The sequence below is a fragment of the Heterocephalus glaber genome, unplaced genomic scaffold (genome assembly GCF_053883595.1).
Source record: "Heterocephalus glaber isolate CG9 unplaced genomic scaffold, H.glaber_assembly_v1.0 deba00000071, whole genome shotgun sequence".
Taxonomy (NCBI): domain Eukaryota; kingdom Metazoa; phylum Chordata; class Mammalia; order Rodentia; family Bathyergidae; genus Heterocephalus; species Heterocephalus glaber.
This window is the reverse complement of record NW_028258137.1, coordinates 3,531,419-3,555,143: the sequence shown is the minus strand read 5'-3', so window position 1 is coordinate 3,555,143 and position 23,725 is coordinate 3,531,419. Positions and strand designations below refer to the sequence as shown.

General features: G+C 58.3%; 1 protein-coding gene across 5 annotated transcripts; it reads left to right on the top strand.

Annotated features, from left to right (window-relative positions):
* Positions 1-203: 203 nt before the first annotated feature.
* On the top strand, positions 204-23,686 carry Necab2 (N-terminal EF-hand calcium binding protein 2). Of its 5 annotated transcripts, XM_021256653.2 has the most exons (14): positions 2,325-2,484; positions 2,607-2,711; positions 5,379-5,496; positions 5,944-6,052; positions 6,997-7,022; positions 7,154-7,251; positions 14,300-14,436; positions 16,580-16,698; positions 16,853-16,932; positions 19,373-19,429; positions 19,836-19,948; positions 21,622-21,699; positions 22,600-22,691; positions 23,204-23,686. In XM_021256653.2, the coding sequence occupies exons 2-14, from the start codon at positions 2,697-2,699 to the stop codon at positions 23,230-23,232; spliced, it is 1,071 nt and encodes a 356-aa protein (XP_021112312.1). In that variant the 5' UTR covers positions 2,325-2,484; positions 2,607-2,696; the 3' UTR covers positions 23,233-23,686. The 5 variants fall into 5 exon arrangements, with proteins under 5 accessions (XP_087058661.1, XP_021112312.1, XP_021112314.1 ...); XM_087202535.1 differs by lacking the exons at positions 2,607-2,711; positions 5,379-5,496 and adding an exon at positions 204-413 and having other exon boundaries at positions 2,460-2,484; XM_021256655.2 differs by lacking the exons at positions 2,325-2,484; positions 2,607-2,711; positions 5,379-5,496 and adding an exon at positions 4,311-4,831.
* Positions 23,687-23,725: the final 39 nt, after the last annotated feature.

Here is a 23,725-nt window from a genome sequence, read left to right as displayed (position 1 = left end):
GCGGGGCGGGGCGGGGCGGGGCGGGCGGGGCTGGGGCGCCGGGCGCGTGCTGGGGTCCGGCCCCCCCCCCCGCCGCGTCCCCCGCGCCGGCCGTCGTCCCCTGGTGTCGGCCGGCGCGGGAGGCGGGGCGGCGGCGGGCGGCGCCGGGAGGGTCGTGCGGGGGCGGCGGGCGGGGGTCGGCGGTGCGGGCGGCGGCGGGCGCGATGTGCGAGCGGGCGGCGCGCCTGTGCAGGGCCGGCGCGCACAGGCTGCTGCGGGAGGCGCCGCCGCAGGGCCGCGCGCTGGGCGGGCTGCTGCGCTGGGTGGGCGCCAGGATGGGCGAGCCCCGGCCGCCGCCCGCACCGCCGACCCCCGCCTCGGACCCCGGCCCCGGCCGCGCCGCGCTGCGCGGGGGCACCGCCGTCATCCTGGACGTGAGTACGCGGCCCGCGCCGCCGCGCCCGGAACCCCGGCTCAGCCCCTCCGTGCGGCGCGACCTCCGCCCGGGTCTCGGGCGCCCCCTTCCCCGCCCCGTCTCCTCTCCCGGAGCCCGGACCTTGAGCCCCCACACCCGGCCACCGCCCCCCGTTTTTGTCCTATCGAGATCCCGCTGGTCTTTGCGGGACGGGAGCCGCCTCCAGCCCCTCTTCTCCATCCGGATTCCAGCCCTAGCGAGACTTTGCCGAGCCCCTCCCCAGCCCCCAGCCCCGCTCCCATCCCGAGGCCCTCTGCACCCCACTTTGGAAGTGGCCACTCCGCCCCGCCTCTTGGCTTCCCGACTCCTCTCCCCACCAGTTCCCCCAGGACCGCGCTGGGCTGTGAAGCCCCCGCCCACCTGCCGTTCCCTTCCCCACCACCCACTTTCTGTTCGTGGACCCCAGGCTCTTCCCTCCCCCCTCTAACTCCCCACCCTGTCCCCAGCCGCCCACCCCGGGGAAGCCCACCTCTCCCACGTGGGGGTGGGGCAGCTGGGGGATGGGAGACTCCTAGAGGCTGAGCCGGGGAGGAAACTTGGGGTCCGGCCGCAGACCGGACCCTGGGGGTCCCCCAGCCTGTGTTGGGTTGTGGGTTTCTGTGTACCCCCCCATGCCTGCAGGAGAGGGGCTCCTCTCTCTGTTCCCTTCTCAATCAGGAACCCATAGGTGGGCTGGATGGCGTGGGGAGGGGCCTCTAGTGCCTTAGGCACGCGCAGGCACGCACACACCCCGCAGGACTCAGAGATGCGCCCTCCCAGGACACTGGCCTGGGCAGAAGCGGAAGCTCAGCCTGCCCAGCTTCTCTTGCCACCTCCCTCTGGCTGAGACTCCCCGGGCCTGGAAACCCCGTTTCCCCATCTGTGAAGCGGGGTGTGGGGCTGTGGCCAGGGGACACCTGGGCTGGATTCCCAGCCTCAAGAACCTTCCCAGTCAGGAGCAGCCATGTGGGTGCCTAGGCTGATGTTGAGGCAACTTGGGCGCCCGCCGAGAGGAGGAGACGCTGCTGGCCCGTCCTCCCCAAGCCTTGCTTCTCTGACAGCCCAGGGCCTGTAAAAGCGGCAGATGCCCATTCCTTGCGTGGAGGGTGCAGGGCAGGAGGGCACCTGCCTTTGCCTCAGGCTGGCAGGGAGGTGGGCAGGGGGTCCTTCGGAGCTCCCTGGTCCTGGGACACCTCCCGGGTATCCAGGAACCACTGGGAAACTTGGGCAAGTCGCTGAGCCTCCCATCTGTAATAAACCGGTTCTATTGAGCTTGGGCTACCCTAGGCCCTGGGGTCCTCTTCAGACCCATGATGGGGGTGAATCTGCCACCGGAGATCAGGCTAAGACGTAGGTCCTGACTCAGTGGGTCCAGGGTAGGCCGACATGCTGCGTGTGCCACGGACTCCCAGAAGTACGTGCCCGTGGCCGGACACCTCAGCCCGTGCTTGGACATCTGCTGTAACGGGAGCTTTAACTGCACTGATGCCCTGGCTGGGGCTCAGCCTGGGTGCGGCCCAAGGGAAGTGTCAGGAGCCCCAAGGGAGGGACCACTGGCTTAGCCTGGGCACAAGGCTCCTGCCACCGGCTGGGAAGTGTTGCCCTCGGCCTGCCTTACCCGAGGTTTGCCAAGCCCCGGGAGGCCTCTTTCAGATGGAGGCAGCCCCTTGGAGACCCCTGAGGGTAAAGGGGTTCTCCGTGTATCCCAGGGGACGCTGCCCCCCGAGTGTGACCATCAGGAGCCTGTGGGCTCTGCAGGGTTGTGTGGGTGTGTGAGTGCAGCGAGCGTGCGTCTGCCACGGCGTGGGTAGGCAAGCAGTGCAGAGGGAGCGGGGGCGGCTGCTTCCGAGGAGCAGCTGGGGCCCCGCCCAGGCTCCCTCCCCACGGCCCAACTAGGGTCTCCAGAAGCTAGTGCAGCCTTCCCAGCCCCGACCTGCTCCTGGGGAGGCGGTGAGGGGCTCAGTGCGGGCAGAAGCCGCTGGGGGGCGCCTGCCCCTCCTGCTCAGGCCTGGCTTTTTCTCTGCAGATTTTCCGACGTGCAGACAAAAACGGTGAGTTACCTCTCGGACTCCTCTGCGTGGGTACTGCACCCTGTCTGTCCTAAGGCTTCAGGGACAAGGGGTTGGGGAAGGTGACATGGACAAGACGGAAGACAGAAGGCCCTGTTCCTCAGGTTCCCCATCTTAACCGCCCCTGCTTAGCAGGACTGCCTGGAGGACGTCAGGAGCGAGCTGGCAGCGATCACCTGAGTACTTCCGCCGTTATGGACCGGTTAGGGGTACAAGCTGGGACCCAGAGGGCACCCTTAGGAAGCCCAGCCTCACTCGAGGCCCTTCCTGACCTAGCCAACGCCTCCGCGGGGGATCTGCTGCAGCCCTGTCCTGGCCAGCTGAGGCTGCCTTACAGACCCCGCAGTGTCCCCTGTCCCTCAGTCCTCCAAGCAGTGAGCAGCGTATATGGCAGTGGCCCCGGAATTCGTGGCACCTCTAGTCCTTTGGTCTTTGGGAGAACTGCAACCCCCAGAAAGGCTGGTTTGCACCTCACAAGGGAGGGATGAAAGAGCGTCACACCATGCTCAACACAGTTATTACTGGGTTCAGTGCATCCCTGAGGACTTCAGCCAAAGCACAGTTCCTCAGACTGGGGTGTTAGCACCTGCTCAGCTGACTGCCCTGCCCATCTCCAGGGGTTCCTGTTGGGTGGGAGGGGGCAGGTACACATCTATGCTGGAATCAGCGCGGGGCCCCTCCCTGACCCTGTCCCTGTCCCTGGGGTGTCTGGCACGCCTCCCGGTCCTGGGCTGAAGGGCCACCAGCAGTGAGTCAGTGTGGCACAATGGCGGGATCTTTGGGATGAGGAATTTGGCATTGTCCCGTCTCGAGGCGCATCCCTGAGTGACTGATTCTGGGCGTGGCTGCAGTGTCTGTCAGCTGTCATCTCCTTGGCTGACTGTAGCGCCTCTGCACCCTGCCGCCTGTGCCTCTGACTTCTGCAGCGGTGTGTGGGTGGCACCTCTCTGGCTGCCCCCAGCCCTGCCAGGCTGCCTCCCACCCTCTGAGCGCAGCTGCGGGCACCCCCATTTCATTCCCGCGGCCCCCACGGAGGCTGGGCCTGCTCCTCCTCGTGTCTGTGGGCGGTCATCACCAAGGTTAATGTGGGCCTGACATGCTGCTACCAGCAGGCATCTGGGGGGCCCTGGGCCTATGGGAGGTGAGATAGGCCCCTTCCTCTGGCCCCCACAGGGACCGTGCTGAGTCCACCTGGAGCCCCACTGCCTGGGTTCACACCCCAACCAAGCCCCTTATGCTGTGCTCTCAAGCAAGTCGCCATGCTAGGGGCCTCCATTTCCGATCTGTAACTGTTAGCGTCAGCACCTGTGTCTGGGCTATGTGCAGAGAGGAGCTCCCAAGTGCCAGGCGGGGGGTGAGGGCCCTCGGAGGGGTGCAGCTGTCTGCAGTCTGGCTCCTCCTGGAGTACCTGTACACACCAAGGTGGGAGTGGCCCTTCTCCTGGCATAGCCACTCTGCTTCTCCCAGGTGACAAAGCCAGGCCAGCAGCAGGCAGGTGGTCACCTTCCGGTGGCCAGCAGTGGCAGCAGATGCTGAGCGGTCATCGAGATTAAAAACATGGTGTGGGTTGGTAGTGAGTGGACAGTCACAGTAGTGTGTGAGTAGGTTTGAGAACAGGTGTGCATGTAGGTGCCGGCACGGCTGCAGACACACCCATGAAGCACCCACAGGAGGGCTCCAGCGGGCTCGGCCCACCCCAGCCTGAGTCTTGGAGGGCAGAGGCCTTGGAGATTAAAGGAACAAGGAACAGGCTGGCCGTCATGGGCTCTCGTGACAGATGGGCTCGGCTGAGGTAGGCACTGGGCCAGAGGAAACTAGAGCGAGGGCCTTGCCTGGCAGCCGGTGTGGACCCCAGAAAGGGGTATGGCAGCTGGCAGAGGGGCAGGGGCCACCCAGCACACCCCGGGGGATGCCATGGCTGCCAGGCTCTCAGCATTTGAAAGGTCACCGAATCAGCTGCGCAGGCTCGTTAGCAGAAACACCTGGAAAGGCCCTGCCTGGGATCTGGGCGGAGGCAGAGGTGCCGCCCACTTGGCTCCGATAATTGGACTCAGGCCTGGACAGAGATGTTTATCCCTCATTAGCTCTGGGGGGTCCATTAGCCCCGTGGCTGGCGTGCAGGGTAAATGTCAGCTGAGAGGGCTTTGTGCTCTGGGGCCTCAGGCCTCTGTCTGCCTGTTCTCCTGAGAGGGGACCCAGGTGCCAGGGCAGACAGGAGGAGGTGGAGGGGCCTGGGGCCTGCCGGGAGTCCTTGCTGTGCCGGGGCCAGGCATGGTGGAGCGGCCACAGCACACCCCTGCTGAGCCCAGGCTTGGCTGCCAGCCCCCATGTGAGACCACCCCGACTGAGCCTCACTACGGAGGGAGGGGAGTGTGCCAGCGCCCACTGCATGCTGGGAGATGGAGGCCTTGCCACAAGGTCCTGCCCCAGCGACTGGAGGGTCAGAGTTCACGCTGCAACCTTGGGAACTGGTTTGTCCCCTCCCTGCTCTGTGACTCTGTTTCCCCTCGGTGAAATGGAGTGACGGTGCTACCTGTGACGCCGTGGGTGTGTGCAGACCAGCAGTGGTGTGGAAGGAGCCCTGGAGGGGAGCGTGTGACGCTGAGGGCAGGCGGAGACCCTCGAGCTGGCCTGTCAGGAGCTCAGGGTGGTGGCTCCTGCGTCACCTGTGACCTTGAGCTGCCTGGTGCCAGACAGCGCTGGGCCCAGCACGGAGGGGTCTCCTGTCCCAGAGCAGGACTCAGGCCGGGTGGGGGTGATTCCCCAAAAGCCCCTCTGGAGCGTAGCATGCGGTGGTCCCTTGCTTGCGGGCTGGAGTCCGTCTTACCCGTGGTGTGACGTTGGGCCAGTTACTGAAGCCTGCCTGCTTTAAACAGGGCGCCCTGGGGGCTCTCAGAGTGAAGGCGAGCATCCCTGGCAGGGAGCAGGCACTCTGCACGTGTGGAATGCCTGTCAGATGTTTGGTCTGCAGCAGGCGCCAGCCCGTGAGCTCTGGTAGTACCTGTTGGCTTGGGGAGTCACCTGTTCGTGAAATACCTGGATGAATGAGTCAGTGGAATGGTTAACTTGGGAATGAGCTGATAGGCAGGAGAGATCTAAAATGGGGTACAGCCTGGGTGTGGTGGTGTGCAAGTATAATCCCAGTACTCTTTGAGACTGAGGCAGGAGGGTCCAAGTCTGAGTCTAGTCTGGGTGACTAAACTTAGTGATTTAGCAAGACTGTCCCAAAATAGAATGGGTTGGGGCTGTAGCTGAGTGTGAAGACCCAGGGTCCAGTCCCCAGTACTGCAAGAGATAATGAAACGAAACGGTTTGTCCGTGAGGCTGGGATCAGCTGCGCAGGGGTTGCACCAGCTGGAGCTTATCTGCCGATCAAATCAGAGCTGCCTGGGTAGGGGGTGCTTATCTGCAGACACCAGCTGCTTTCCCTGTGCCCTGCAGATGACGGGAAGCTGTCCCTGGAGGAATTCCAGCTCTTCTTCGCAGATGGCGTCCTCAATGAGAAGGAGCTGGAGGACCTCTTCCACACCATCGACTCCGACAACACCAAGTGGGTCTGATGCGCAGGGTGGGCCCTCCGCTTCTGGTCCCTTCGGAGGAGAGGACCCCTCAGGCAAGAGGCCTGAGCCGCACCCCAGCTGGCTCCTCCAGAGTCCCATCAGTCTGGCCTCCCTGCCGGGTACACAGGGAGTGGACAGGGCGGCACTTCGGATGTGTCTGTCCTGGCAGCGTGGCCAGGCAAGGGGGCACCCTCAGCTTTGCACAGTGCCGGTTGGCAGTGACTGTCCTGCTGGCTCCCTCCCCTTTAGACCTCAACCCTGACTTGGGGCCTTGTGCTTTCTCTGGTCCCAGCCTTAGCTGTGGCATTGAGGCCCCCCCCCCGCCCCCCGCCCCCCGCAGGCCCATTTTAAATCAAGCTGTAACCCAAGCCCGACTCCACCTTGCCCTTTCCTTGGGGCCCCTTATACCAGAGGTGGCCGAGCTCCTCGCCCCTCGCCCCTCGCCCCTCGCCCCTCGCCCCTCGCTCCTCGCTCCAGCCCTCAGGGATGGGGGCCCACTCAGGATGAGGACTAGAGCTGGGAGCGGCCTGGGGCAGACTGGATAATTTGAGGGTCCCGAGAAAACTAGACATGGCCTAGAGTAGGAGCTGCCACCGAGCCAGTTTGCAAGGGACCTAGGTCCCTGGTGGCCTGGGCCAGAGATTCACACCAGCCGGAGAGCTCTGCACCTTGCCAGTCCCGGCAGAATCCCAGGGTTGCCACCTGCGGGACCTGCCGAGGCCGGGGTGGCACAGTGGGCAGCTGAGATCCCCGAGGGCCCATCTCGGTCCTGGCCCCGCTGTCCAGGCCCCTCCCTTCCTGGCCCCATCTACCCCTGGTGTGGTCTGCAGACTCCAACAGAACTGGGGGGCAGTGGGCAGCAGGCCCTGCTGCCCCCTCTCCTGTAAGGGGACTCGCAGTGATGGGTCCACCACTCTGACGCCTCTCTCTGCAGCCACGTGGACACCAAGGAGCTGTGTGGTAGGTGCCTGGCCATGCAGCGGCCATGATGGGGCACAGGGTGGGCGGGGTGGGGCCGGAAGTGGGCACAAGCGGCATTGGTGGGAGGGGCAGGATCCCTGCGACCCCAGCCTTTGCTTCCCCTCCCCCAGATTACTTTGTGGACCACATGGGGGACTATGAAGATGTCTTGGGCTCCCTGGAGACCTTGAACCACTCTGTCCTGAAGGCCATGGGCTACACCAAGAAGGTCAGTGGGGCCGGGGGCGCCCCGAGGGCCAGGGCCAGAGCTGTGGTTTGCTTCCAGATTTTCCTGGGCCTCCTTGCCTCTGGGTGCCTGGGTCTGTGAGGACAAGCACCAGCCCTGGGCCTTGCTTGGGCCACCTTGTGGGCGCACTGCGTGGCACAGCTTGCTTTTATCATTCGGTTCCTGGTTGTGCCCAGGAATAGTTTAAGACCAACTGCATACATTCTTCCCTCACCACCCAGTCCGCATCTGTGTGGATCGGAGACTCGCCCTGACCGCACGTCTGAACATCAGGGCCAAATCCCGAGCCCCTGCTGCCGTCCCTGTCCCCGAGTCACAGGAGGTCGAGCTTTGCCATTTTAAAGCGACTTCCTGTCCATGTGCCCTTTGCTGTCCCAAAGTCCTGCATGGTGGCTGTGGGCCAGGAGCCCTGTCCACGTTGCCGGTGCCTCTGGCCAGCAACATCCGGGAACAGGACCTGGCTCTTCCTGGGAGGGGGTCTCAGGTGTCCCCAGGTGCGGCCCAGGGCCTGAGAGACAGCACTGGGTGTGGGGGGTGGTGCCAGAGCCCTTCGTGGAGGTGACCAGCGTCTCTGTGTGTTGCATAATTTCCTGGCCGGCCTTGTTTGCAGAAAGGCAGCTCACTGGTTATATTTTAAATGCTTCTGTGTGTCTGACTTTAGTTGACGGCTATGCTCTTATGACTCAGGGGTGACACTGGTCCATTGTTACCAGGCCGGCTTCTCTGTGTGTCTCTAACTGGGCCCCGTTTCCCCGATGATGCCACTTGGGGGTCGCTGTTGTGTTTCTGCTCCCAGATGCTCCACCCCCTGGCATTTCTGCACTTGTTACAGTCCTAATACCAGCACTTATTTTAGACTCTTTCCAGCCTGTTACAGAAATATTTTTGCCTTCTCTTTGTTAAAATTTTGTCTCAGGAGGAGGTAGTGCATTTTTTTCAAATGCCTTTTCGGTTTTTATAAATGATCAGATGATTTTGCTGAAGCTCTTGATGGGGTGGGTTCTATTTTTAGATTCTCATATTGAACAGGCCGTGGCCGCCTGTGGTAAAGTCTCAGGGGAACATTATTCTTTTATCAGCTCGAACCGTCCTTGTCACTCACTCAATGCGTCATGTCTCTCCTGGGGAAAGAGACAGGATGATGGTTTGAATGTTCGCTGGGTGTGATTCGGCTTCCTTGTCAGAGAATCACTTTTCTTTTCAGAAACGGAATTGGTCAAGGTGTCAAGCAGGCCAGGGAATGACTTTTAATAGGTATTTTAAGGTCAACCGTAGGTTTAGTTCTTTTTTTTACTTTCTGTGTCCATTTTGGTGTAGTTCTGAATAATTATCCTAAACACCTTTGGTTTTTTGATCCATTATATATGAGAGAATCTTAGGATTATTTTTAAAAATCTAAAACAGTTTGACACAAAAGAGGCACTAATGGGAAATAAAATGTGATGACAGCCAAGGTCTTATTTTAAATTTGATCCCATTTCCTACCTTTTTTTTTGAGACAGGGTCTATGCAGTCCAGGCTGGCCTCAAACTTGTGGCAGTCCTCCTGCCTCAGCCTCCTGAGTGCTGGAATTATAGGTGCATGTCACCAGCCCTGGCAGATTTCCAATATTTTGTTGTTGTTGTTGTTGTTTGTTTTGTTTTGTTCTGTTTTGGTACCAGGGATCGAACTCGGGTCCTTGTACTTGTACAGCAGGCGGCGAAACCACTGAGCTAAATCCCGGGCCCAAATTTCCTACGTTTTAAACTCCTATTTTTGACAGAGTTTTGCCTGTTCTAATCGGCTGTTTTTGACAACCAGCCCTGACACTTTCCTTGAAGTTGTGGGGTCCTTTCTCCAGTTGCTGCGCTGTTCCTGCCCCTTGATGTCATCCCCCTGCCTTGTTTTGTTGTGGCTGCTCTTTTCCATATGTGAAGAAGAATGCTGCAAGTTGGTCTTCCTTCGGATAAAAAACTTTGAAATTTTAAAAATTTACCCTCGAATGAAATTTTCAGAGGTTTAACTGGTGTTTTTGCTCTCAGGATAGTCTGCTGTATCCTCACTTGCTTCTCATTTCCTAGTGTTGTTATAAAACGAAGAGACCAGTAAGCTTTCTTCCCTGTCTTACAATGTACTGAGGTATCGTCATGGCGTTAAGATTTCATTTGTTTTTATAACTCTCCCATGAATTCCAGGGAAGATACAGTGCTTGCAGAATATAAAATTTGAAAATAATTATCCTTTGTTATGAAATACATGCTGTTAAGACAGGTGTTGTGGAGGGGTTGTATATATTACTATTATTTTGCTGATACTGGGATTTTGAACCCAGTGTCTTTGCACTGAGCTATAGCGCTAGCCCATTTTTATTTTGAGATAGCATCTTGCTAAATTGCTGCTTTGCCCAGGCTGAGCTTGAACTTGGCGTCCTCCTGCCTCAGCCTCCTGGAGTACTGAAATTACAGGTATGCACCACCACATACAGCTGGATGGCAGTTTTTAAAATATATACATATAGAGGTAAAAGAGTGACTCTTCTACAAATACTGAAATGTACATGGCAAGGGTTCTGAACCAGTGAGATGTTACAGCTGGCTCAGGAGAATTCTGAGGAGGCACACGTGTGAATTTATGTGTGTAAAGGCAGCTACGAATTTGGAAATGAATTTATGAGTAAATACCAAACTGATCACTATACAGAAGGAACAGTTGGGCTGGGGATTTAGCTCAGTGGTTCCGCCGCCTGCCTCGCAAGCGTAAGGACTCAAGTTCGATCCCCGGTACCAAAACCCAAAAAAACAGAAGGAACGGTGAGTTGAGTTTCACCAAAGTGGCGGGCATTTCTGTGATTGAGCATTACTGCATTGTTACAGATTTTCTATATCTTACAGACTTTTAAAAATAGCTCCCAAGTAAAGAAAGACTTAGATAATCTAGAGAAGGGTGCTAGATGAGAAACCCTGGCCTCATTTTTCCCATTTCAAAGGTGTTTACAGTTTTTTCTGGTGATACCCTTTGTGTCCTGCTACTGTCTAACCTGTCTGTCCTATAGGACAATGGCAAGCTAGTTTCTCACACTAAATTGTTCTGTCATCTAATCTTTGTGTTTCTCATGTTTTTTTCTTGTATTTTGGCCACATTGTTCAATATGTATACTTTCGTTATATTTTTATTACGTAAATGATGGATATTCAATATGTGAGATTTAGGAATTGGGGAGAAGCGTAAAGAAAAGTTGCAAATCACTTTTAGTTCTAGGATTCTTAAAAAAAAAAAAATTCTAGGATCCTTAACTTCCATGGAGATTTTCATTTACTGCCTTTAATTTTTTGGTTTTTTGTACCGGGGATCCAAGTTGGGACCTTGTGCTTGCGAGGAAGGTGGTGGCCCCACTGAGCTACATCCCCTGCCCTGCCTTTAATATTTTAATATTCTGTTACCAAAGTTTATTTTCTTCTTTTTGTAACCTAACATGTAAACGATTTCCCCTTGTTACCAACACTGTTGAAAAGCATCGTTTTAAATACTCCTATCTGAATTTACTAATTTCCCCTCATTTGTTGGGCATGTTGAGCTATTGCCACATTTTTGCTGTTATGACCAAGACTGTAACTAGTATCCTACACATTTCACATTTTGCCCTGTTTCTTAAGAATAGAGTATCAGAATTGGGAAGAATCTGAACAGTTTAAGGTTCTTGACATCCAGCAAAACTGCTTTGATAATAGCTGGATCCGTCAGCGTCCAGCAGCAGTGTCCCCCCCTGGACCGTGAAGATATAGAAGCGGCACACGCTTGCTAGACGGCGCACCTCACATCCTCCTCTTCTCCCCTTCTTGCCTCGGGCAGCACTTGCTCTTCTCAGTTCTAGCTCAGTAGTGATCCGTACAATCCCGTTCGTCCGACCAGACTTGCTCACAGATCCCTGGCACGTGCTTCCCTTTGGGAACCTGTGTGCTGCTCTGGCAGAGGGGACCCGGCCACTCGTGTCTCGCCAGCTCAGGAGCTACCTCTACTTGGAGACCCAGCCTCTTTCTTTCTTAGGAATTTCTATCTGCTCTGACTGCTGATCTAATTTGACATTTTCCCATTTTCTTTCTTCACATCGTTTGCGTTCCATTTGATGGTCACTGCTGTCAAGTGGCTTGTGACTTAAAGGGTAAAAGTTATCATTTTCATTTTATGAGTGACCTTTAAAAAACTGAATATTCATAATCTTATTTTTATACTTAGCTAATGACACTTTCTGTTCCATTTGGGAATAAAGGAGTGCTTGAGATTGGGCTTATTTTTCCCGTAGTGTATTGACAACCCAGTGTCATAGAAATCAAACCGTTAGCAGTGAATGTTTTTTATTTCTGGACCTCTGCAACCTTTGTGTGTAATTTGAGTACTTACAGTCACAACTTTCCTATTCAAGGATTTTCCCTCTGCAATTGCAATTTAGATGGTTTAGGAGAGATTCTTTTTTTTTGTATTAAATTCTTTCATTGGTGCATTGTAGGTATACAGCACAATTACATTTCTCATTGGGAATTGTACCTTTACATAATGCATCTTGGTTCTTATTTTTTCCCCATTCCTAGCCCTCCCTTCACACCCTCCACCCTTCCCTATTTACAAAGACTTTATTTCCATGTTTTCCATTTCTCATCATCTTTTCCTTTCCCTTCTTTCCTTTCCCCTGCCCCTCCCACTACCCCCACCCCTTTGGACCTTTTCTTCCTATTTTACATTATCGATTATTCGTTCTAATCATTGGTTCATTTTAGGTATACAGTATAATGACATTCATCATTGGAAATTTGCACCTTTACATAGTCTCTCTTGGTTCTTGTTTTTCACCCTTGCCCAGCCCTCCCTTCAACCCCTCCAGCCCTCCTTATTTACAAAAATTTTGTTCCTATTTTTCCATTTTCTCATATTAATCCCATTCCCTTCTATCCTTTCCCCTAGCCCTCCCACTTCCTTCCCCTTTGCCCCTTTTCTTCCTATTTCACATGACCTATGATACATTTAGTCCTTATTTACACTTTTAGTTTCTCACACCAGAGAAACTATTCAGTATTTACACATCTGTGTCCTACTCACTTAAGAGTATTGCCTCAATGTGCATCCACTTAGCTATAAATGTCTCTAATTCCTCATTTTTTATGGCTGAGTAGTACTCCATTTTATAAAAATCCACATTTTCTTTATCCAGTCTCCAGTTGATGGGCATTTGGGCTGTTTCCAAGTTTTAGCTATCACAAACTGCGCTGCTGTGAACATGGGTGCACATATATCACTGTGGTATGATTCTTTTAATTCTTTGGGGAAGATCCCCAGCAGAGGAATAGCGGGGTCAAATGGGATTTCCAGTCCCAGTTCTTTGAGGTATCTAGGAGAGATTCTTCAGCATTCTTTGCAGAACACATGCTTACCTGGTAAACGTTAGAAACGCTGCAGATTTCTGAGTCTCTCCCTATCATCCTGCAAACAGTAACTTGTCTGCTGGATGCAGAATTGGTAGATCTGCTCCTTCCCTCTGGAATCTGCAGAGCAGGGCTCTAGGCCAAGCCACCGACTGGGGCAGAGAGGACGCGTGTTAAAACTTCATCTCTACACCTTTGAAAATAACTTGTCTTCCTCAGAACTTGTCAAACCAGCCACCCCTCCTGATCCCTGCCTACATCCTCTGCACCCGCTGGCTGCTCTTGAACACCCAGCTCGCTTTTCCCTGTGGCTCCATTGATCACTGGGCCATGTGTGGTTTCAGCTGTCGACCCTGAAGGAAAATCAATCACTGCGATCCATCAGGCTGCCACTTTCAGCCAGGATCCCATGCCCATCGAAGTGGCTTCTGGTGACCCTGGCTGGGCAGCGGCACAGGATGCCCCCTGTGTACCTCCCTCAGGCCCTGCTCCTGCCTCCCTCATTCCTGTCTCCTGGTCGTGTTTCCCATTTTGCAGTTACTGCTAATTAATTCCCAGTCAGAGTGATGGATGGTTTAATTTGCTCTCCTTGAGAGCCTTGTTTTCCCTGTCTCTGCCAGGGACTGGGCAGGATTCCAAGGTGCGGGGGTGGATGGCTCAGAGAGGCAGGGTCTCGGTGAAGGAGACCGGGGAATAGTGCCGGGTCTGAGACCGGGATCTCCCCCTTGCCCCACCACATCGTGGCTGTGCCCTTCTCATCTGCGTCTCATTCCTTGAGTGGCCTGGAATAGCCAGAGTCTGCTCTCATCGGCTATAAAGCCTTTTGCAGCCAAAGAATCTCAGCCGAGAAACATCAGTGCTGGAGGCTTGTGACAAAGGGAGAAATTCCATCTTACACCACAGAGCAGCGCTTGCTGGAAAGCCCCTTCGAGTGTTTTCCCAGAGCCCCCTCCCCGTGGTGTGTGCTGCGTCTCCCTCCTGAGCCTCAGGCACTTTCTTTGGGAGCCTGGTTTACCTGCTCAGCTGCATTTGTTTCTTTTCTATCATTTCTTTGAGTGCCAACATGAAGACCCAGGAGCCCAAAGAATTCTCTGTGTAGGAGAAAGGAAAGAACAGAGGTTGTGACTGCTTCCCTAATGCTTTATCTCCATTCTTCCAACAAAACAAAGGCAAGGAAACAAAAAAAAGACCCAAAACCCCCAAAAAACAAAGACAAAAAAGCTACCACCAATCACTGCTGGCACCAGCACCACCAGCACCGTCACCAGTGTCTGTCGTAGCAGCTGCTGTTTACTGAGCACTTGCTCCATGGCTGGCACGGTGCTAGCATCCAATATACTTGTTGCCCTTGGGTCCTCACTACAGCTCTGTGAGGTAGACCTGCAGCAGCCCTGTTCTCACTGCGAGGACGAAGGGAGAGCATGCACACTGGAGGACTGCCTGGCGTGCCCCGAGAGGCCGAGCTGGTGTGTGGCAAGCCCGGGGTTCACCTCCCGGTCTGAGTTCGTGGCCCTGTTCTGGATGGTCTGAAGCCTCGAAGACGCAGGAGGCAGATCCCAGCCCCCAGCCCCAGGCCCCCTGCTGCGTGTGTCCCCTCGGACCCCTTTCCCCTCAGTGCCTTGCCCTTCCCTCCACAGGTATACGAGGGTGGGAGCAACGTGGACCAGTTCGTCACCCGCTTCCTCCTGAAGGAGACGGCCAGTCAGATCCAGTCGCTGCTCAGCTCCGTGGAGAGTGCGGTGGAGGCCATCGAGGAGCAGACCAGCCAGATCCGGTGTGTCAGCGGGCCGTGGGCTCTCCTGGGAGCCGTCACCTGGGCCAGAGCGCCGCATGGCCCTCTGCCTCCACCCTTAGCTATGATACGGGAGCGGTGATGCACAGAGCGCCTCAGCCACAGTGCAGACTGAGGAGCTGGGCCTGGTGTGCGTGTGTACAGCAGCTCCCACACACTGCTAAGGCGCCGTTTCCGGGGCTCTGGTCCATTTGCCCTGTCCCTGTACCACTCACAGGTTACACAGAACAGTTCCACTGTCTGGCCCACTTTTTAAAACTAGAAGTGAGTTTCAGAAATGCTGGATGCCACACTAACAGGACAGCAAGCGTCACACAGTAGCCGTAGGGATCAGAGCCAATTCTCACCTGGTGCCCACCCAGCCCCACCACCTGTGCCCTCTTTGCTATACAGGGACAGAAGGCTGAAGGGCATGGAAGATGGGCAGGATCCTGTTGAGACTTTCCCGGGGGCCCTGACAGAGGCACAGGGCAGGTGACTGCTCACAGGTTACCCAGCGTGCAGAGTCTCGTTTCTGCCTGGGTGCCTGGCCCAGGCGAGCACCGGGGGTCTCGCACAGGGGCTGGACGCTCTGGCCTGAAGTTTCTCTGCACACAGCCCTGGGTGGCTGAGCAGAGAGGCCCAGCGTGACCCGGGATGCTGCTGGCTGTGCACCGAGTTTGAGGTGTCTGGGCGGAGAGGAGCTGGTCCCGAGCAGATGGGACTGTGGAGGCCCCTCGGTGACCCCGTTCTCACAGCGTTTGAGTGCCTGGGCCCAGTTGCCAGGGACAGCCAACTGGCACATTTCACATCCAGACACTGGCTGCCGGGTGGCCGACCCGGGGAGGGCCTGCATCCGTACTCAGTCCTGTGAACCTGGGAGCCCCCAGAGTTAAGAGCCGGTGCGCTGGGAGCTGACACTAAGATTTTCTTTTTCTGTTTGGTTACTGTTGTGATCCAAAGCTTGCGCTTCCTGTCCTGTTGTGGCCCTCCTTCCTGCACCATGCCAGCTCTGTCACATTAGAGTCACAGCTGCCAGCCCCTGGGTGGGGCCTGACTTGGGCACACTTTGGAGGGATGGCGTGTCACAATGGGAGTGCTGCTCCACGCACAGCGCCACCTCACACTGCCCCAGACCCCAAGTTTTGGGTACCCTCCGGCCCCCCTGTGTCTAGGCCACTGTGTTCAGGCACAAGCCGCTGGTTCAAACTCTGCCCCCCGCCCCCGGGGCCTCCTACTCCACCCTTCATGGTCTGCAGGACACAGTTCGCTGTTGGCCTGTAAAGAAGCCATGTTGGGTGCCTCAAAGATGCTGCAGATTTCGCCTCCCTCGGGGCCCAAGCTCGCCCCCTTCACACAGGAGAGAGCCTCACCAGGCTTTCGAGGTTTGCAGGAGGTAAATCCCAGAACATACTAGGGCAGCGGTGCCAGGGCTGTGTCACGCCCGTTGATGCCTTCGGTGGGTTTTCCAGTGCCCTCTGCAGTGAGGGTCCATTCGGTCATTCCCTGGGGGTGTCTGTTCCTGCCATGTGCCAGGCATGGTGCTTGGTGAGCAGAGTGGGAGCCTCTCCGACTCACTCTGCCCAGCTGTCACTACGCACAGGGACAGGAGAGGGGCTTGTCCTGTTAACCCCACTCAGTCTCACAGGGCTCTTTTGGCAGGGGTGTTGCTGGTGCAAACCCAAGTTTCCCACACCAGAGGGCACCGAATGCCACATGGGCTTCTAGTGAGGCAGGGAAGGAGGAGGCTTGGTGTCTCCATGCCTGGGTTCAGCATGTGCTCAGGGAGCCTGTGCACTGTTGGGGTGCATGGGTACCTGGCTCAGCCCTGGAACTGCATCCCGGGGCACAGGGCCCGGGCTGACCCCGAGGATGCCATGGAGTTCCTGCCCCAGCTCTACCCGAGCCAGTGCGTGGCCTGGGCCATGCCACCTGCTCCTTGGGCTCCTTGGGCTGTTTCCTCCCCTGTCAGATGGAGGCCATGTCTCCCCCATTGCAGGGGTTGCAGGGTTTGGGCTCTCCAGGGTAGGTTCTGGGCATGGCTCAGCCGAGAGCTGAGGCTTGAAAAAGCCCTGTGGACACTGCTGAGAGTGGTCCTGGCCCTGCCGCTGCCCTTGCTGACTGTGTTTCTCTCCGCTCACTACAGGCAGAATCACGGTAAACCCAACCACAGCACCATGCAGAGCTGGTATGGAAGCTCCACCCTTCCCTGTGCCCCCGGGCCCAAGCTCATGGCTGTGGAACAAGGGAAGAGCCTTCCGTCTGGTGAGAGTGAGCAGTGCCCCGGGGTGGGGGCACTGCCTGGGGGTCCTGAGGAGCTCTGCGGGTGCTCAGATGGCACTGGGCCAGGGGACTGCATGCCCTGCGGCACCCAGTCCCAGCCCTGCCTGACATCAGGGTGCCTGGTTCTCTGTCCCAGTCCCCGGAGACATGAAGGAGGAGAGTCTGGAGGCCCAGATCAGCCGGCTGGCAGAGCTGATCAGAAGGCTGGAGAGCAAGGTGAGCTGCACTGCCCCTGCCCACCTCCGTGTCTTCTTCCTCCCCCGCACGCACACCCTAGGACCCTTGGCTTGGGCGGGTCAGGGAGCCTCGGGGAGGCATGGGGGTGCACAGCAGGACGGACAGCAGCTACAGGAGCAGAGAGTGGTCAGCCCCTGAGACCCTGCTGCAAGGGGACGTCACTTCCACGTGGCAGGGTGGCCCGAGCAGGCAGGGCCAAGAAACAGCATCCTGGGGAGGGAGCCCCGGGGTGACCAGGCATGGCCAGTGGAGGAAATCTGTGGCACACACGGCGGTGGGTCCACAGAGGACAGCACACAGAACAGCCTTTACAGAGCCGTGTTCTCAGGGAAGGGTTTGTGACTCAGTATGTGTGACCGTCTGGAGCAAGAAGGAAAACAGTTTGCATTAGGCTTACGGATGGATGGGTGGGATTGAGTGTCAGGCTGTTGGCATTTGAGCTTCGGGCTGTGTGGCCATGGACTAGTGACTCACCCTCTCTCAGCCTCAGACTCCACCTCTGATGACAGATCAGGCCAGTAGTACCCCTCTCAGGGGTGGTGTTGGGATTAAGTCAGATGACGTCTTAATGCCTTCCACAGAACCTTCTGTCCTAGTTAGCATTTAATATTAGCAGCGTTAGCAGTTATTATTAGACGTTCTGTTACCAGAATTCATGCGCATAAGCACATACCATCCCTGTGTACCTACGTAAAGCACGTACAGGTATCGCAGCCTAGGATCGAAATAACATTTCCTCTTCTCTGTATTTGCTCATCTTTTTCATCTTTTGCAGAGGGCACTAGTACTTTGATGGATGTGAGGGTTGGTTCTGAGCGATTCACGGGGGCAGAGGCCAGGGTCTGGCGACAGAGGCAGGGTCTGATGGCAGGGAGTCAAAGGGGGGAGGCTGCAGGGCTGAGGCCAGGGTGGGAGCCCCACCCCCAGCCGGCTGCCTTGGTGGGAGCAGCTCCTGGGACCCTGCCGCCCGGTTGTCATAACAACTCAGCAGGGGCCTCTGGAGGGAAGCTCTTTGAAGCTTATTTTTAGTGCCCTGGTCGCCCTAACAACCATGCTGGCTGGTTACCATAGAGCACCTGGGCGTCCTGGAGACCGGGCAGGGCCCCCCTCCTGGTTTCCGATTGCCTCTGGACTCGAGCATCGGCCAATCAGGGCCTGGCTCCTGGCCCATCCCCTAAAGGCCAACCTGAGCCACCTCCTGGCCCAGCCGGCACTGGATGGAAGTGTGCTGGCTGCCGTGGCAGATTTGGGTGCCACCCGGTCCCCCCAATCCTCTGAGAAGCCAGTTGCTACCCCAGTCCTCTAGAAGCCATGTGCATGGTTGTAAAGAAATGTCCCTGCTGGGTATGCCTTCACTGCGTAGAAAGTTCCCTCCGGGGCCGCCTCTCTGACTATAATTCACAAAGCCACTCAGAAAGGCTGTGCAGGGGCCCTTGAGTGACCCTGAGTCACAGGTGCGGACTGTATGGGTCACACCAGGCCACCTGCCGCTGTTTCCCTTGACAACAGATATACCTTGCACACGTGTCTGTGTGCTCCAAGTGAATCCAGCCTGTCGCCCTGCGGATGGGCAGGGACAGAGCCTGTGGCTGTTGGATGCCCAAGTTAAAGGAAGGAGAGTGGTGATTTACGTGCAGGAGGAGAGAGGGTCAGTGCGAACTAGGCCCTGGCCCTTAACCTGCTTTCGTGAGCTCCAAGCCCAGAGCTGTCCGCTGTAAAGCGGTGTCTCGAGCAAGGCTGAGAGCTGGGCCCGTACTAGGCACCAGGTGCGGTGACAGAGCTCAAAGTGGCGCTGCTCCTGCTTCAGGAGGCAGAAGACTAAGGTGCATTTGTAACCCTCTGCGTCAGGGCCTGGGAGGGCCCCAGTACAGGGCACCCCTGTCACGCCCGTAGCTCCATGGGGAGTCAGAGGCCAAGCCTGGCAGTGTGTGGGGAGTGAGAAACCTCAGGGCTCTGATCAGCAGTTGTGGCAAAACTCCCGCGTCAAGAGGGGTGCGATGGTGCACACTTAGGCTGAGGCATGAAGATGCAAGTTCAAATCCCGCCTGCCTCACTAAAGGGCTGGGGATGTAGCCCATTTCAAAGCCCCTGGGTTCAAGCCCCAGTATCACCCAGCCCCCACCAAAACCCCGAGTGCCCTAGCCTGGAGCTTCCCAGTGGTCACCGCCACCCCCCACAGCAAGGCATGTGCAGCCTCCTGAGTGCCACCTCTGTGCCCCAAGGGGCAAAGGCACAGGAGCTTTGCTGCTGCTCCCTAGGGTGGGTTCCCTCTGAGGCAGCCCTATGGGTGCAGCCCTGGTCCGAGAGGCAAAGGCTGCAACCCTGGGCTGCCCGAGTCCTCCAGTGTTGTGGGGTCCTGGAGGGCCCCCTGGTGGAGGTGGCCCTGTCTCAGGCAGGGCTCCCTGCTCTGCTCTTTCAGACCCTCTGGTTTGACCTGCAGCAGCGCCTCTCCGACGACGACGAAGGCACCGCCATGGTGAGGCCCTTTGTCTGAACACCACTTTCTCCCTGCCGGAGCAGGGACGCAGTGTCTGTGTGGCTCCCGTCCCCCTCCCGCTGGGACCCCGAGGGCAGTGCAGCCCCAGCGCTTTGTGCCCAGGGCTTTGACCCAGACAAATCAGCCTTGAGCAGCACCGGTGTAGATTGCAGGGCCCAGCACCCTGGCCTCCCAGCCTCCTCGAATCCTGTCGGGCTGGGGGCGGCCGTGCACGCCTGGCTGCTGCAGGTCTGGTCCCGCTCAGCCAGCTCTCGGGTGAGGGTGCAGCGTGGGTGAGAGGCACGGCTGTAACTCTGCCCCAGCTGTCCTGACTCGGACTGGGGGGCGAGGCCTGCGGTGGGGGCAGCCAGGCCCAGTGCCCACGACCCCGCGTTCTGCTCTGCAGCACCTGCAGCTGGTCCGGCAGGAGATGGCCGTGTGCCCCGAGCAGCTGGGCGAGTTCCTGGGCTCCCTGCGCCAGTACCTTCGGGGCACCGCCGGAGCAGGGCCCTGCTTCCAGTGAGTGAGCTGCACTGCAGGGGAGGGGCCGGGCTGGACCGGGCAAGCTCAAGTTCTGACGCAGGGAAGATGTGACAGGGGAGCTGGGCTTCATCAGGGTTAGGAGTAAAATGCAGCAAGTGTGAAGGCTGCCCTCAGCCCCACCCATGGTGGCTGCTGTTCCCACTGTCACAAAGCACTGGGCCTGGCATATGGCACCCGGAGTAAATGAGGAAGGACACATAGCAGCCACCACCCTGCCCCTCATCACGTGGTCCGTGCAGAGTCACGGGGATGGGGAGCAGGCCTCCCACGGAGGCCTCTTCCAAGGGTCAGTAGGGACAGCAGCCCTCCGGCCTGTTTCCCCTTTGCACATGTTCATTTGCCCTCTAGTCCTGGGACCGCTGCTGGCAAACAGGCAGGCACAAGGCTGTCTCAGCAGAATGTTTATTATGGGCAGGAAAAGGGAGACAGAGCTGGTGCCCAGGGGCTCGGGGTGCTGCTGTGAGTAGAGGTATTGAGCTCAAGGCGGCAGCTTAGGCGTGTTTGGGAGCGAGAAAGCACTGGTGTGGCCCGATGGAGGACAGGAGCACCGAGGTGACAACAGGACCTGTCCTGCCAAGCACCAGGGCCAGGTCACACTGTGAGGAGCCAGGTTCTCCTTGCTCTGCTGCATGAGGATGGGCTGGGGTGCACCAGCGTCCCCTGAGAGGAGACCCAGGAGGAGCCGCATGGTTGCCCAGTGAGTTGGCAGGAGGTGGGGCAGAGGCACAGCAGTCTGAAGAGGATGTGGCCTGTGAGGGAGACAGGCAGGCGGCACAGCCGACTGAGGACAGCACGTGGCCCAGCAGCGTGCAGATGGCTCTTGGTTGTGTGGCGCTAGGGATTGGACCTGGGGCCTGTGCGTACCAGGCAAGCTCTCTACCACTGAGCCACACCCCACTGCTGCAGCTGGTGCTCCAAGCCACCCATTGTGAGAAGGGTGAGCCACACTGCCACAGCTGCCACCTTCTCTGAGCTCTTGGCCCCCTTGTGTCCCTGGGGTTTTTTGTTTTGCCTTCCTCCTTTCCCTGGTGATTCTGTGCGCCCCGCTGCTAGGATGGGACCGCCTGGTGGCACTGTGCAGCTGCAGGACGCACAGAGGAAGGTCCCATGCCTGTGTGTTGAGTGATGCATGTGTGTCCTCCCTGCAACTCATGTCTACGACAGCCATCTGTCCTCACCAGGGGGCTTTAGAGCGTCAGCCAAGCGAGCACTGTTACTATGATGGCTGCATCCCGCCGCTGTGACCAACCTTAGATGACCCCAAGAGCTGCTGACGACCTGGGGCTGGTGCTGGCGCTGGGGTGGGGGCCAGAGTGGCGCCAGCACAGGGCACAGGCTCTCCGTCACCTACAGGGAGCACGTGCCCAGCACAGCCCACGATGCTGCATGCAGTTGGAGGCCTCGTTTCCCTGCACTGGCCTGTGAGGCCCAGCCTGGAGCTGCCTGGACTGCCGCGGCTGGGCACTCACCCCGACAGAGGGCTCAGGGTGCACTGCTGCCCGGGGTGTGAGAGGAGGTGGAGCCGGGACCCGTGGGACAAGGCCAGACCAGGTGCTGGGAGCCCAGCAGCCTCAGCATCCTGTGGGAGCTGCCTGGTGCAGGCCGCCCTAGACCCCTACTGCGAGCCCCAGCCCCTCTTCTCCCTGCAGCATCGCCGCAGTGAGGCTGGCTGATGGCTGCACCTTTGTCGTCTATGAGTTCTGGGAGACGGAGGAGGAGTGGAAGAGGTGGGTGCGCCTCGCTCCTTGCCCAGAGGATCTTTATACACAAGATGGTAGGATGCTGCTGCCCAGCCCCACTCCAGGTTCAGCCGTGTCTCCCCCAGACGAGCAAGCCAGCCTCTGCCCTTCACCCCAGCTCGGGCCCTGGGGCTCCAGGAGCAGGTTTCAGCAGGGCCGGCCCACTCAGGCTCGGCCACCTGCCACACATGAGCGTGTGAAAACCACACCATGCGTTCCAAGTCCCCTCTGCCCCTCAGCTCTCTGGAGTCCAGACCTCGTGCCCTCTGGGAAGCCCTTCAGGTACTCCCCGTGTCTCCCCTGGCGCCCTCCTGCACAAGGGCCTCAGTTGAAGGCATGGTGCAGTGCCCAGGACGCACAACTCGGCTGTGACCCGCTGCTCAGTCCTGGGCCCTACCACCGACCAACTCCCACACACAGCGGGGAGGGGGGCTGTGGGGGCCTCCGTCTGTCGGGCTGTCCTTGCTCAGACCACAGCCAGGGCACTGGCTGCCCTGCCTGGATGGGGCCGGGACTCACCAGCAGCAGCCCTGAGGTTTCCGGATCGCCAGGTGGCAGCAGACACAGATGTGGGTGGCTCCTGGCCTCCCTGACACGCGCACGCACGCCACGGCCCCCAGTGGGCGGGGTGGGCGGGTGACCGTAGGGACGGAGTCCAGAAGTACCTGTGCGCGCTCTGCTCACTCTCGGGGCTCCAGGGTCCTCTACACCGGTGTCGTCCCACCATACTGCCCGCCCCCAGCAGACAGCGGTCACAGCTCCTAGGGGCCAGAGTCCCTCCCTGCTGGGATGCGGCGAGGGCTCAGACCCGGCAGGCAGCCTCCTGGGCCCAGCGCGGCCCCTGCCCACTCGTTCCTCGCCCTCTGCGTGACCTTGCCCCGGTTACAGGCACCTGCAGAGCTCCGTGTGCAAGGCTTTCCGGCACGTGAAGGTGGACACGCTGAGCCAGCCCGAGGTCCTGTCCCACATCTCCGTGCCAGGTAGAGGGCTGGGAGCAGCAAGGGGATGGGGGCCTCGCTGTCTGGGAGAAGGGCAGACTCAGGCAGCTCTAGAGATGGGTTCGCTCCTCACGCCAGAGTCAAGGTCCCCCTGTGAGCTCTGGCCGCCAAGGCTGGCTGTGCAGAGGGAAGATAGCCACAGCACGGCTCAGGGCCAAGGAGAGAGACCAGAACACTCACCCCGCATAGCAGCCCCCCAAGACCCCTCCGTGGCCACCTGGGTGACCACAGCAGGCTCCAAAGCCTGGCTCTGCTTGTGACTCTGGCGGTGCCCTCCCCCGCTCCGGCCCCATCAGCACCAGACGCAGGGCTGTGTACCATGGCCGTTGTGTTTGTGCCGCACAGAGGGTGGGGAAGCAGATGGATCCGACGGGCAGTGCCAGGGAGCCATGCCACTGTGCCTTCCTGGGCAACGGCCACCCCTACCTGCACTGACAATACAGGGAAGGGTCCGGCCTCCCCAGAAAGTCCCCCCGATCTCTCTCCCCCTCCAGCTGCCTGGTGCACCGTGGGCCGAGACTGACCACCACCCCAGCCCTGAGGAAGAGCCTGCTACCTTGGCCCCTCCTCTTGTAAAGGATGCCCCTCTTTTCTAGACACTTTGGTACACGAGCTGTCTTTTCAATATACTTCTAAAGAGGAATGGGCTTTCCCTGCTGCCGGATGTGAAGGAGGACCCTGCCCAGCCTCCCCTCCTGAGTGGGCAGAGCAGTGTCCTGCTGAGGCCACAGCAGTGGCGACAGGGTGGCTTCCTGGGCCCACACCCCACAGGGCTGAGGCTCAGCAGGGCACCCTGACAGCCCACTCCTCCCTCCCTGCTGCCATTCCTCTGCCTGGTAGGAGCCGCGACCCTGTAGTGCCCCAGCTCAGCCCGGGCCGGGCCCATGGACAGCAGTAGAGTCCATGTAGCCAGGGCCACACCTGGCAGACTGCCACCACCGGGCACAGGCACCAAATAAACTCCGGTCAGGACCGGCTGTGCGCTGTGCTTCCTCGTTGCTGAGGGATGAAGCTGT

What these genes read in the sequence shown, in the direction of transcription:
- Necab2 (XM_087202535.1), top strand. Translation starts at nt 204, where the DNA reads ATGTGCGAGCGGGCGGCGCGCCTGTGCAGGGCCGGCGCGCACAGGCTG. An exon ending in TCAGAAGGCTGGAGAGCAAG is followed by an intron (nt 16,933 to 19,372) that starts GTGAGCTGCACT and finishes CTGCTCTTTCAG; the next exon opens with ACCCTCTGGTTTGACCTGCA. An exon ending in ACGGAGGAGGAGTGGAAGAG is followed by an intron (nt 21,700 to 22,599) that starts GTGGGTGCGCCT and finishes CCCCGGTTACAG; the next exon opens with GCACCTGCAGAGCTCCGTGT.